The sequence below is a fragment of the Nannobrachium achirus genome, assembly GCF_963921795.1.
Source record: "Nannobrachium achirus genome assembly, chromosome: 15".
NCBI lineage: Eukaryota > Metazoa > Chordata > Actinopteri > Myctophiformes > Myctophidae > Nannobrachium > Nannobrachium achirus.
The window spans coordinates 4,792,400-4,805,592 of NC_137822.1; the positions used below are offsets into that span (position 1 = coordinate 4,792,400).

Here is a 13,193-nt window from a genome sequence, read left to right on the forward strand (position 1 = left end):
GTGGAGTGTAACTAAAGCAGTGGTGTAAAAAAAAAAGTACTCAAATGTTTTACTTAAGTAAAAGTATCAATACTGCAATGTAGAAATACTTACAATTTTTGCAATACATAACTCAAAATCAATCAATGAATATCAAATATTTGCACACATTTTCACAATCTTTCAAAACTAGCAGATCAATAAGCTCATAGCATAAATGCCATCGTTTCCAGTAGTGTAAAGTCAGTAAGTAGACATTTATTCAAGTAGGTATTTTTTACTTTACTGGAGTATTTCCTTCTCTTCAAATCTTTTTATTACATTTTCAAATAGGCATAGCCCAGAGGCGGGTATACAATCTCAAAAAGATGGATACATCACATGTAGAAAAACAAAGTACATTATTATGAGAGTGAATAAAACCCATCCCCTGTCCCCCCTCCCACCACCCTCAATCCCCAGGACGGTTAAACTTTCAATAAAACAAAGTAGATAAATAATCAAAAAAATAAAGCAGAATAAATACCGGTAATCAAAGCTTGCCGCGTATTGGGTTGGTCAAAGCAGGTAAGCGCCACACAACACCGTTTGAGTATTATGGTAGAACATCATAAAAGGGCTCCATGTTTTATAACATTTATTTTCAGAGCCGGCAATTGAGAACCTCAACATTTCCAGTTCCAGACAGGACATTATAGCGCGAAGCCACAAGTTGAGCACAGGCGGGGCAGCATCCTTCCACTTAAGCAGAATGGCGCGCCTAGCGATCAATAAAGCGAAGTCGACCATACGACCTTCCGTCCGTGTTAGAGGAAGGCCCTCGCTTCCAACTGTACCAAACAGAGCCAGTAAGGGGTCCGGGTCTATGTCGCGATATCAAATGTTGGATAACGTGCTGAATACACCCTCCCAGAACGGGAGCCGTGGGCACGTCCAGTATTGATGTATAAGCGTGGCCTCATCGTTACATTTATCACAGCTAGAATTACGTTGGGATATATGCTACTGGAGTATTTCCAATTTTCTGTAATTTTACTTCTACTCCTCTTAATCTGAGAGACAAATATTGTACTTTTACTACAATTATTTTAAAACATTAGTTACTACAGTAGCTACTTTGTAGATTATTATTACAAAACATCCATTAACCACTTGAGCCTGGGCCATTTGAAAATAGTCCACAGCAACACATTGTGAGCTTCTAGATCTGCTATTTTCATTTGGACATTCTGCATAATGACATTAAAGAGTACTTTCTACTGCTTTTTGACGGTCCGAAAAGCGAGCCTAGGCGAGCAAGTCGGCGCCGTCCGAGTTATGTCCCGAAAGGGACAGAATCGTAAATCACATATTCCCTGAAATTCATATTGTGACTTTTGGTCAAAAAACGAAATAAAAGGCTATGTGCTGTGTTGTTGTTGCTGCAGGGATCCAACTGCTCCGCTGCATGTCCAGTAGGAACCTATGGGATCAGGTGCTCCTCCAAGTGTAACTGTAAGAACGCTGCCTCCTGTTCACCTGTGGATGGATCCTGTAGCTGTAAAGCAGGTGAGACAGAATGGTAAATGGTAAATTGTGCATTTATATAGCTCCTTTATCCAAGGCGCTTTACATAGATTGTGCATTACATTCACCCATCCACACACACATACATACACCAATGGCAGAGGAAACCATGCAAGGCACCAACCTGCTCACCGGAAGCAACCAGGGCTTCAGAGTCTTGCTCAGGGACCCTTCGACACTAACTCTGGGGGATCCCGGGATCGAACTGAGCCACTGCCGCAGAATGCAGTTGTACTGTGATATGATATGAAAACAAGGGGAGGGGTCTCAAAATTTTACAAAATGGTCACTTTAACAAGGTATTAGAATTGTATTCTTCACACTTGTATTCTCCCCATCTTGACAAAATGGTACGGTATATTCCCAGGTCAGCTGCACAGGTGCAATGCATTATTGTTAATTGTGGCACGTTCACTAAAACATGCCAAGTTTAGCTGCACTTGAACAACCATTCCAAGCTGCCATATCCTGCCCAAGAAACCGTAGAAACAGGGGAAAAATTGTACTTCTTAAAATAAATGTATCATGCCTGTTGCTAAGGTATGGCAACATGACTAGTTTCTTGCACGCGCGCCTTCGCACGCGTGCAAGACACCAGTCATGTTGCCATACCTTAGCTTTTTCTGAACTGACGCCACTGGCTCTGGAAAGACAAGGCAAACACTGCTCCTGAACAAACAAAGCTTGTACATCTGCTATTTTTGAAAATACATTGAATAATGTTGCTTTTCTTTAAATACAAATGCGTGTGTGTGTGTGTGTGTGTGTGTGTGTGTGTGTGTGTGTGTGTGTGTGTGTGTGTGTGTGTGTGTGTGTGTGTGTGTGTGTGTGTGTGTGTGTGTTTGTTTAGGGTGGCATGGCGTGGACTGCTCCATCAACTGTCCCAGTGGTACGTGGGGTCTGGGCTGCGAGCGCACCTGCAGGTGCCTGAACGGGGGGGCCTGCAACGCCCTGTACGGACACTGCACCTGCTCCCCCGGGTGGAGGGGGGAGAGATGCGAGCAACCCTGTCCAGTAAGACCCAACAACAGTCATCCCATCACGTCTTTACAGAATGATAGATCTTCAAGTAATGTGGAAGCCACTTGACCGCCGTAGTGTTAATCCCTATAACGCCTGAGTTGTACCCAAGACAAGAAATTAATAAAAAGAAAGGAGCGCCCGTTGGCCTAGCGGTCCAGGCGCATATCACCTAGGCTCTGATGCATGACAGCGTGTCATGGGTTCGAATCCCGATCCTGATGACATTTGCTGCGTGTTACCCCCCATTTCCTGTCAGTCTACTGTCCTGTTAATGAAGGCAAAGGCAAAATATATACAGTATATCTCCACCTACGGTTTACTTCCTGTGAAGTAGGGCGGACACCTTTTTAGGAGATCAGAAGCAGGTTGAAAGACATATCTACGTGTTACGGTGTGAAATGTTTCCGCATTCAGGATGGTACCTACGGTATTGACTGTACAGAGTGATAGGTGTTACAGTGTGAAATGTTTCCCCGTACAGGATGGTACCTACGGTATGGACTGTACAGAGTGATAGGTGTTACAGTGTGAAATGTTTCCCCGTACAGGATGGTACCTACGGTATGGACTTTACAGAGTGATAGGTGTTACAGTGTGAAATGTTTCCCCATACAGGATGGTACCTACGGTATGGACTGTACAGAGTGATAGGTGTTACAGTGTGAAATGTTTCCCCGTACAGGATGGTACCTACGGTATGGACTGTACAGAGTGATAGGTGTTACAGTGTGAAATGTTTCCCCATACAGGATGGTACCTACGGTATGGACTGTAGAGAGCGATGTGACTGCAGCCACGCAGACGGATGCCACCCCTCCACTGGATACTGCCGATGCCTGGCGGGATGGACCGGTGAGTCCGCATTTTATTGCACTCATCGCAGATATTTTGGGGGTGGTCCCTGCTGTTCTGCTTTTCACTCTTGTTTACAATTATGGGTACGAAGAAGAGTGGGCACTAGGGAAGAGTGGGCACCTCAATGCCTCTTTTGTCCAAAATGTAAAAATAAAAATATAAAAAAAAATGGTCCTAAGTAATGTAAAGTATACATGATTAACATGCATAGTCCATTAATATCAGATTTAAATGTACCCTTCAACTCCTCGTTTATGCTCGAAACAATTTGGATGTACAGGTTTTGGCAGGCAACTGTACAAATATTAGAACTTAATTGTCAAATGTTCAATTGCGTAATCTTGTATACTTTACATTACTTACAAGACAGTATATTTCCCAAAATACCACCTCAACATCTCTAAAGAGCAAAGGGCAACAAGTTTGACACAACAGTGTCGCTCAGTGGCGGCGAGCGGTACTTCCTCTGTCCCTCCCCAACCAATTCTAGATTTCCCCCTCCCTACTGTGTTGAAACACAGGCAAGACATTTTAATGAACTCCACGGGGAGAAATAGAAAGATTTTGAAGCAGTGCTGTGCCATTGAAGAGGGTATTTTGTTTTTGCCATGATGAGTGGAGCTCCTCAGAAGTGACTTCCTTCGGTGTGGATCTATAAGCGATGGTCTTCTTTAGCTGCAGGTCTTCTGTTGACAACAGACTTCTGTTGCTCGACCAGAAGCTCAAGAGTAGACGCAAGCAGGGGCGTCACACCAAATTCTGGGCCCTGGGTACAAGGATTCACTGCGCGCCCCCCATGAATGTTAACTATTGAAAAATAGCAGATATACAAGCTCACAGCGCGGCACCGAGTGCCGCGCTGCAAGCTTGTAGATCTGCTATTTTTTTTAAATTTTGAAAATGTGTGCAAGAAACCCATGTTTCCATGTCAGTGATGCTCAAAGTTTTTCATGTGAAGGACCCCCAAAATGATATGAATTTGGCCAAGGACCCCCATCTCAAAATATTTAGTTCCAGGGACCCTCCCCCCCAAGGGAAGTGAAATTTGAGTTACAAATGTTCGCTTAAAAAATACATATTCAAAGATTTGCACACATTTTCAGGACTTTTCAAAAATAGCAGATCTACAAGCTTGCAGCGCGGCACTCGGTGCCGTGCTGTGAGCTTGTATATCTGCTATTTTTCAATAGCTAAAGTTACTAGGGCCCCTCCACCTTGGGCCCTGGTAACTCAGTCCCACTTTCCTACCCCTTGAGACGCCCCTGGACGCAAGCCCTGAAGGAGGGTTCGACAGGTTTTGACACAGTCACAGTGTAGCTACATTGCTGCGGATGACGCGCACGTCTGCCACTTCCGGTGCGTAACAGGCTTTTTATAGAGCCTAAAATTGCAGATGGTTTTCTAAATGTTTTACCATTTCAGAGGTTTATAAGGCACGCGCTCTTAAAAACCTGGCTTGTCTTTATGTCCAGCTGATTACGTAGGGCAAGCTACTCGTTAGACACCTCGGTTTTGTTTATGGTTTACCAAACGTGGTTCTGTTTTTACACTCTCAGAGTTACAGACATGTAAGGTACATTTGGAACCCTGTCAAGGATCTCGCCTCACTTTCATCCAGTGATTCTCAACCTTTGTTTTATATATATTATTTCAAGGATCCCCAATTTAGGCATTCAGAGTGACTTACAATAAGCAAGTAATGCATCAGACAGAGTATAGTGCCTAAAGAAATTAGGATCCCAGGTAAGCCAAGAACCATAGCATCGGTCTAAACAACATGCTATCAAAATATCATTTGAAACTATAGTATGCCAGGTAAACAATGAACCTTAGTTTCTGCATGCCATCTAAATCACGTCCTTGACATTGTGGTCAAGAAAACAACAGTGATTCTCATGCCTGACGGCCGGGCTACACCATATGCAGCACAGACACGTCTAAGCCTAAGCCAGTGGTTTTCCTAGTGGGGTCCGGGGGTCCTTGGAGGGGGGTTCCAGGGGGTCCCCAGCAAAAGTAATTAACACAGCATCATTTTAGCCACTCCATTTATATGTTGGCTATTAAATAAATAGCAGATCTACAAGCTCGCAGCGCCGCACGAAGCTTGTACACCGGCTATTTTTGAACATCTTTGGAAAAAAGACAGGACGGGCGGCCTATGCCTAAACACCATACTGATGCCTAAGTAATTTCTTCAGGATCTTGGCGGCGTGCACGGCTGCTTGCTGTCACCTAGCAACGTGACCGTGCACGCACGCATGCGCACCCACACAGTTACCTCAAAGAGGCCTTTGTCCCGAGGCAATTAGCTGCATACACTGTTACATATGCTGGACAGAATGCCAACACGGGACGGAAGGAAAGGGAAGTTCACACGGGGTCAGAGCAGATAGAGAGAGAGACAGAGTGAATGGAGAGAGAGAGAGAGAGAGAGAGAGAGAGAGAAAAGAGATAAAAGGAGAGAGGTGGAGTGGGAAGAACCCATATAAGACCAAATCCAGGGGGAGGAAGTGAAGTGGTGTCAGGGAAACGGAACTAGAAGGACATGCCACGGCGCTCGGGACGGGCGGCGGTGGTGCAGTGGTGAAGTCAGGGGTCATCAATATGTCCGCACAGGGACACATGTGTCCATGGCAAGACTTGGGCCTTGTCTGTTTGATTTTGTTTGTTTTTACACACCATAAGACCCAGTTACTGAACGTCTCCAGGTTTTCTTCAGAATATGTATGATTATGATTTATATGAATTACTATGAAACTATGGCACATTATGAATCCACTAGTACTAGTGGTTCTCAAATGTTTTTATTTTCAAGGACACCCATAACTCTGAGAGTGTACACATGGAACCAAATGGACCCGTAAGGGTCCATTTGTACACTCTCAGAGTTACAGATCTTTATTGGTCATTTAGGGCGCAAGGCAGTGTTGTTTTTGACAGCAAATTTTGATTTAGTTTTAGTCATAGTCTTTTGAATAAAATGTCTTTTAGTTTTAGTCATATTTTAGTCACCTGAAAAGTATTAGTTTTAGTCTAATTTTAGTCGACTAAATATCATACGATTTTAGTTGACTAAATCTACAGTTGATTTAGTCAACTGAAATAAATTTTGACAGGGCCTTGATGGCATCGTAATGATTGATTTTACACTTGGTTGCGTGCTGAAAATAGCCGATCTACAAGCTCACAACGCGTCGCAGAAACCAGAGAGCAACCAAATATAAAATTACTCTCTTCTCCACTATAGTCCCTCCGTAACGTTTTAGTCTAGTTTTTATTTTGTTGACGAAATTGTCAATATATTTAGTCTTAGTTTTAGTCATCACAGCTTACTTTTTATTTAGTTTTTATTTAGTTTTTGTCAGTGAAAAAAATGTAGTTGACAAACATTTTTCGTCATAGTTTTAGTCGACAAAATCAACACTGGCGCAAGGACCACTGGTGGTCCCCGGACCACTGGTTGGAACCACTGCTATATAAGCTTACACAAAAAGATTAGAAAAATATTTCTGAATCTTTGTGTGTGCGTTTGTGTGTGTGTACGTGCGTGTGCGTGTGTGTGTGTGTGTGTGTGTGTGTGTGTGTGTGTGTGTGTGTGTGTGTGTGTGTGTGTGTGTGTGTGTGTGTGTGTGTGCGCGCGCGCGTGTGCGTGTGCGTGTGTGTTGGTTCCCCATGCAGGCATTCACTGTGACAGCGTGTGCGTGGAGGGCCGCTGGGGGCCCAACTGCTCTCTGCAGTGCAACTGTAAGAACGGAGCCTCCTGCTCCCCGGACGAAGGCATCTGTGAATGTTCTCCTGGATACAGAGGAGCCAGCTGTCAGAGGAGTAAGTCACAATGCAATGCAACTGTACACATTCACAATGCAACGCAACTGTTCACAATGCAGGGGCGTCAATTGGGTATGGCAGGAGTATGCAGCTGCCATACCCTGGGTCCAGGGGGGAAAATAAAAGTTACTTTTAAACATAAATCCATGAATGTCTCTTTGTCTATCTGTGCTGGTTATTATGTTGTTAAATTACCCCCATCTTGATAAAATGGTATATTCCCAAGTTCCGCAGGTCAGCTGCACAGGTGCAATTCATTCATTTTAATTGTGGCACGTTTTGCCTTTTCAAAATGGCCCACAGGTTCCTCACTGCCACGTTCCTAAATTTCTAGTGCACAGATACATTTTTAGTGCACGGATCGTGCACTTTTTCACAGCTTTCAAACAAAAAAATCTGCTTGGAAATCCGTTCAGGCATTCATGAGATAGAAGCCTTCAAAGTCTTCAATTGTAAACAAACATGGCTGCCATTTTTAAAGATGTGTTTGTTATGGGGCTAAACATGCAATTTCGCGATTGCGATCATGCCTTGACATTTTAGGCATTTTTGGAAAAAAATGTTTTTTGATTATTTATTTATTTTTAAACGGGAAAACTCGGGCCGTGGCAATATGGGGGTACTGAAATAACACGGGACACTCGTGGCAAAGCAGTGAATGAATTAACATGCCAAGTTTAGCTGCACTTGAACAACCTTTCCAGGCTGCCATATCCAGCCCAAGAAACTGTAGAAACGGGGAAAAAATTAAATGTACTTCTTAAAATAAATGCATTATGCCTGTTGCCAAGGTATGGCAACATGACTGGTGTCTTGCACGCGCGCCTTCGTGCTCGTGCAAGACACCAGTCATGTTGCCATACCTTTCTGAACTGACGCCACTGGTTCACAATGCAATACAACTGTACACAATGCAACTACAATTCATAAACAATGCAGTACATCCCTGGGTCCCCTTTTTTCCCCCCCATTCTGAATTGCCATGTCTTTTTCTTTTGTGTAGTGTTGATGTGAAAGATAATAATATTAATGATACATTATGTTGTGTAGTCTGCTCTCCAGGGTACTTCGGCCACCACTGCAGCCAGGCGTGTCCCCAGTGTGTCCACAGCAACGGGCCGTGTCACCACGTCACCGGCCAGTGTGACTGCTTACCAGGCTTCAAGGGGGCTCTGTGCAACGAAGGTGAGAGAGTCGCCCACCCCTGTCACTAGTCTAAAAGTAAATTGGTGCGTGTTTATTTGTTAGTTGTTTGTTAGTTCTTGTACTTCAGTGGCTCTCAAACTTTTCAGCCCCCCCCCCCCCCCAAAATAAACATATTGTCAAAGAGCGTTTTTTCACGTATCTTTGAAAAATTGCGGAATATTCTGCGTCTGCGTTCCCTCTCGGCGTGAGGGCGCGCTCCGGAAACTCGTTTTCTCGAACCCTGCGAGTGTCGCCCGCTCCGGCACCTCCGGTGACACGACCGAACAGCTCAGGTGCCACGGGTGCATTCAAGAGGTATTAGAGGTATTAAAAGGTCTTAAACGTCGATAAAATATCGAAAATGTGCAGATCCCATCCTCCTGTCCTATACACTTGCTGTATACTGGACGCTGGTTTGTTGACTGTTGAGTGAGATCTTACACATCAAGAAGATCTGGATCTGGGGGCCGCCAGCCCAGTTCCCACCTGATGTTGCGTGGGAGCTCTGATTGGTCCAGACCGTACCGAATAACTGCTAGCTTGCATAAGGCCTTCAGAGTAGGACACAAGTCTAAGATGTACAGGTCATCAAAAGTGTTCCATGCATTGAATCCTCCAAAGACTATGACACGATCTCCCTCCATGCAACAAACTCGTGGTCTACCACTACCAGATGTGGTAGACCACATCTTCCACATCTGAAACGGGGGCAATTTGGGCTGAACCCCCTTCCAGGAGAAGGTCCTTGGATTGAATTTCCACAGAACATAGGAGGGATTTTCGTGGCCAAATATGTACAGCTCTCCGTTGTAGGCAAAGGCTGAACGTCCGGTCCATCGTCGTCCTAACAGGTTTTCAGAAGGCTTCCTCAGCCAGCAGTCGGTCTCTGTGTCAAACGCCTGCACCACACTGTCCACAAGTATAAACATCTTTGTCCCCATGATGGTGGCAGAGTGACCTTCTGAAGCTGATGGTGGAGAACCTCCGGTGTTAATCAAAGTCCAGAGCATTGCGGCGGTGTCCAACTTGTACAAGTCATTGGTGCATCCTGTCCGCCGAGTGTGTCCTCCAAAGATATACATGACCTTCCCCAAGACACAGGCCGAGTGGCCGTACCTCGCTTCTGGAACAGTACCAGAACAGTGCTTGAACCATCTATGGGTGTCGACATCAAATGCATAAAGCACATTGCAGTAGGGATACCCACCCCAGATATAGATGTTATTGTCTATCAGCACAGCCGTGTGGCCAAGGCACATGGAGGGACCCTCAAGGGGAGGGTTTCCCCTTCCAGTTGTCACTGGAGGCAACTTCACCCAGTGCAAAGACATTGCGTTGAAGATATGGACATCAATCTGATGATCAGTGAGCACTGAGAACTCTCCTGCAAAGATGTACATTTTGTGCCCGACCACCACAGCCTTGAAGCGATCGGCAGAATAACGGCGGAATAAGTCTGGACATTTCACATGTCCTGTCCAGTGCAACATCTCACACCCCAGCGCTACTGTGAATGAATCTACAGAGGAAGTTGTTAGACAGCAGGTTTGCTCATCGAACAGAATCAATATATAAGGGACAGTTTACATGCTTGTGTTGTAGATGTTGTGATGTCACCGCATGGTGAAGTCATTATGTGGAACGGCCAATGGCGTTTCTCAAACTGAGTGGCCAAGAACTATAATGTGAAATGTGTTTATGATCTCTTACCATATCGGGCGACCTTGTTTGGGCATATGGAGAGGAAGACACATTCCTGTAAGCCAGTGGTCCCCAGTTACAGTAAATGACTTCATTAGGTTGACTATTTTTGTCAAAGAGATTTGGTGCAGAAGGAGAAAAGGGAAGAAAGTTCAGAGCCATGGGTCAAATGTACAAAGTAGTGAGGGGAGAGTGAAACGGTTAAATGTCTGAAAATACATATTAATTCATATCATTACCGACGATGGTGCTGTCAAACAAGTCTCTGAAGCGGACTATGAAATCTATGGGAAAGTTTAATTTTATACAGCATGTTTTCTCACAGTAAACAGACCAAGTAACCAACATACATTCATTGTAAGTGTATACAGGGTATCTGCACATTTCTGAAGTGACAGTTTAAAGGGGAAGACCACCCATTTTCAATATTGAAATATGTCATTAATATACCTTAGAGGAGTTGTGTGGAAATAGAAAAAAATTTCCCCCCCTTCTGTGTTGCCTAGAACTGGAGGATTGATTTTGGGGTTTGTATTGTAAATTACAACTTGATGACATCACACATTGTACTTTACAATACAAACCCCAAAATCAATCCTCCAGTTCTAGGCAACACAGAAGGGGGGGAACTTCTATTTCCACACAACTCCTCTAAGGTATATTAATGACATATTTCAATATTGAAAATGGGTGGTGTTCCCCTTTAAGGACTTTAAAGACCTTTTTAGCTCTATCCGTGCCAGAAGCAAAAATGGCTCCAAGGTCCATGTGCCAAGATTTTGTATGTTTTTCTTTACTGTTGAATGAACGACTGATCACAGTCGTTGTGATTCAGTGGCAAAAATAATTTTGTCAATCGGACAAATGGTTCCAGAGATAGAGCTGAATTAATCAAAAAAAGGGCCCTTTGAAAAAAGACATCAAGAGACGTCATTGGCACAGAAAGAGCTTAGTATCTCTGGTCCAACATTGGTAAAATTGTCAAATATTAGAGGCAGAAATTCTGAAAATGTAGATCGGCTATTTTCATAATGGAATAGATCGAGTCAAACTAAATGTAATGCCAACTACTACAATTCCAAGTGCTTGTGCGGGGTGGGGGGGGGGGGGGGGTCCCAGGTTCACATATGATTATTTTGGGGGTTGTGGCCTGAAAAGGTTGAGCACCCCTGGTCTAATGTATTCATTCCTTGATGTCCTGCAGTGTGTCCCAGTGGCAGATATGGTAAGAGCTGCGCCAGGAGCTGCAGCTGTACCAACAACGGAACCTGCAACCCCATCGATGGCTCCTGCCAGTGCTACCCTGGATGGATCGGCAGCGACTGCTCCCAATGTACGTACAATAACCAGGGGTATCTTATCTATGATTTCACCCAAGCACTGGAGTTTAGTACTGAGTCCACCACTGGTATTCCATGTCGCCGCTGTTGTCGGGCAGAAACCTCCTATCTCCATATTTTTTTTGTTAGTAAATTAATGCACCCGCTTGATCCTACTACAGCGTCATACAAAAGCAACAAAAGTAGCAGATCCACAAGCTTACCGATTGCAAACTTATCGATCTACTAATTTTGCCATTTCTTTTGTCATTTGAACATAAGAAGTTTCCACCCGAGAGAGAGAGACGATGTAGAAGTCTCACCTAGACAGACACCTATTCCACAATATCTGAACAGTCTGGCTCCGGAGACATTGTGATGTTATTTGTGGTGACAGTAGCAGTAACAGTGATGTAATTTGTGGCAATCTGGGAACCCATTTGGTAAAGTGATGTACAGCATTTAGATGTGACAGTGATGTATTTAGAGGTGACATGGATGTATGTTGTGGTGACAGCATGCCCTCCGGCTCAGTGGGGTCCAAACTGCATCCACACGTGCAACTGTCACAACGGAGCCTTCTGCAGCGCCTACGACGGAGAGTGCAAGTGTACGCCAGGATGGACGGGCCTCTACTGCACACAACGTGAGTTATACGCACATGCATGCACGAAAAAGTTGACAAGTCGACTCAGTCGACTTCATTACACAAGTCGACTCCCACCAGAGAAAGTCTAAAGTCGAAGTTGGAAAAAAAAAACGTTCTATTGTGAAAATAGCCGATCTACATGCTCACAACGCCTCGCAACGAGCATGTAGATCAGCTATTTGCACAATTTCTGCCTCTATACATTTGACAATTTGGACAATGTTTAATTTGTCATTTTAGAGGTATTAAAACGTCCTTAATTTGGCACTTTAGAAATGTGAAGATACCCTCTATGCACTTAAACTTTATGTTGGTTTGTTTACAGTTGAGTGAGAAAACAATGTTTCACATTAAGTTAATCATCTGGGGACCCCCCCAAACTAATTGGGGGGTCGTGTGTGATGTGATGGCCTCATCAAACTATAAAGTCGACTTCAACTCAACTTTTTACTGAGTCGAGTCGAGTTGCAAAAATCACAAGTTGTTAATGCCCTAACACACACACACACACACACACACACACACACACACACACACACACACACACACACACACACACACACACACACACACACACACACACACACACACACAGGCATGCATGCTCGCATGTGCACGTTGTACCGCTGTTCCTGAATTTGGGTCCGGTGACCCTATTTTATACTTGGGCCATTTGAACATATAGCCAACTACAAGCTGTATAGGTTGACTATTTTCAGCGAAAGCTTTCCCCACACAACAACAAAACACTAGCATAGAGCCCTGAGGGACTCCACTCAACCATAATGGGGTTTATTTAGACCATTTAAAGCACTTTTTATTTTTAACCACTTTAACCATTGTTTTAAACTTTAGCTATTAAGAAATAGCAGATATAGAGGGTATGAACGTGACATCATCATCATACCTGGAAGTTATGTGGGAACGCATACTGAGTGGCAAAAAGCTACCTTCTGGCCTTGACAGCCCATACATCCAAACAGAAAAGTCCTATGTGATTGCATTAAACAATGTTAAACTCACTTTGCCACTTATATGCAAATCTACAAGCTCATAGCACGGCACCGGGTGCCGCGCTATGAGCTTGT

The 13,193-nt window shown here is 44.1% G+C and overlaps 1 protein-coding gene across 1 annotated transcript in view; it reads left to right on the forward strand.

The window, feature by feature from the left end:
- megf10 (multiple EGF-like-domains 10) overlaps nucleotides 1-13,193 on the forward strand; it is a gene marked incomplete at its 3' end in the record, with an annotated part of 71,105 nt that overhangs the window by 37,456 nt on the left and 20,456 nt on the right. Inside the window, exons 10-16 of the mRNA XM_080742638.1 lie at nucleotides 1,407-1,527; nucleotides 2,396-2,559; nucleotides 3,318-3,420; nucleotides 7,102-7,248; nucleotides 8,302-8,436; nucleotides 11,342-11,470; nucleotides 11,974-12,102. Of these exons, the coding sequence (XP_080598764.1) occupies nucleotides 1,407-1,527; nucleotides 2,396-2,559; nucleotides 3,318-3,420; nucleotides 7,102-7,248; nucleotides 8,302-8,436; nucleotides 11,342-11,470; nucleotides 11,974-12,102 (928 nt within the window). The remainder of the gene's footprint in view (nucleotides 1-1,406; nucleotides 1,528-2,395; nucleotides 2,560-3,317; nucleotides 3,421-7,101; nucleotides 7,249-8,301; nucleotides 8,437-11,341; nucleotides 11,471-11,973; nucleotides 12,103-13,193) is intronic.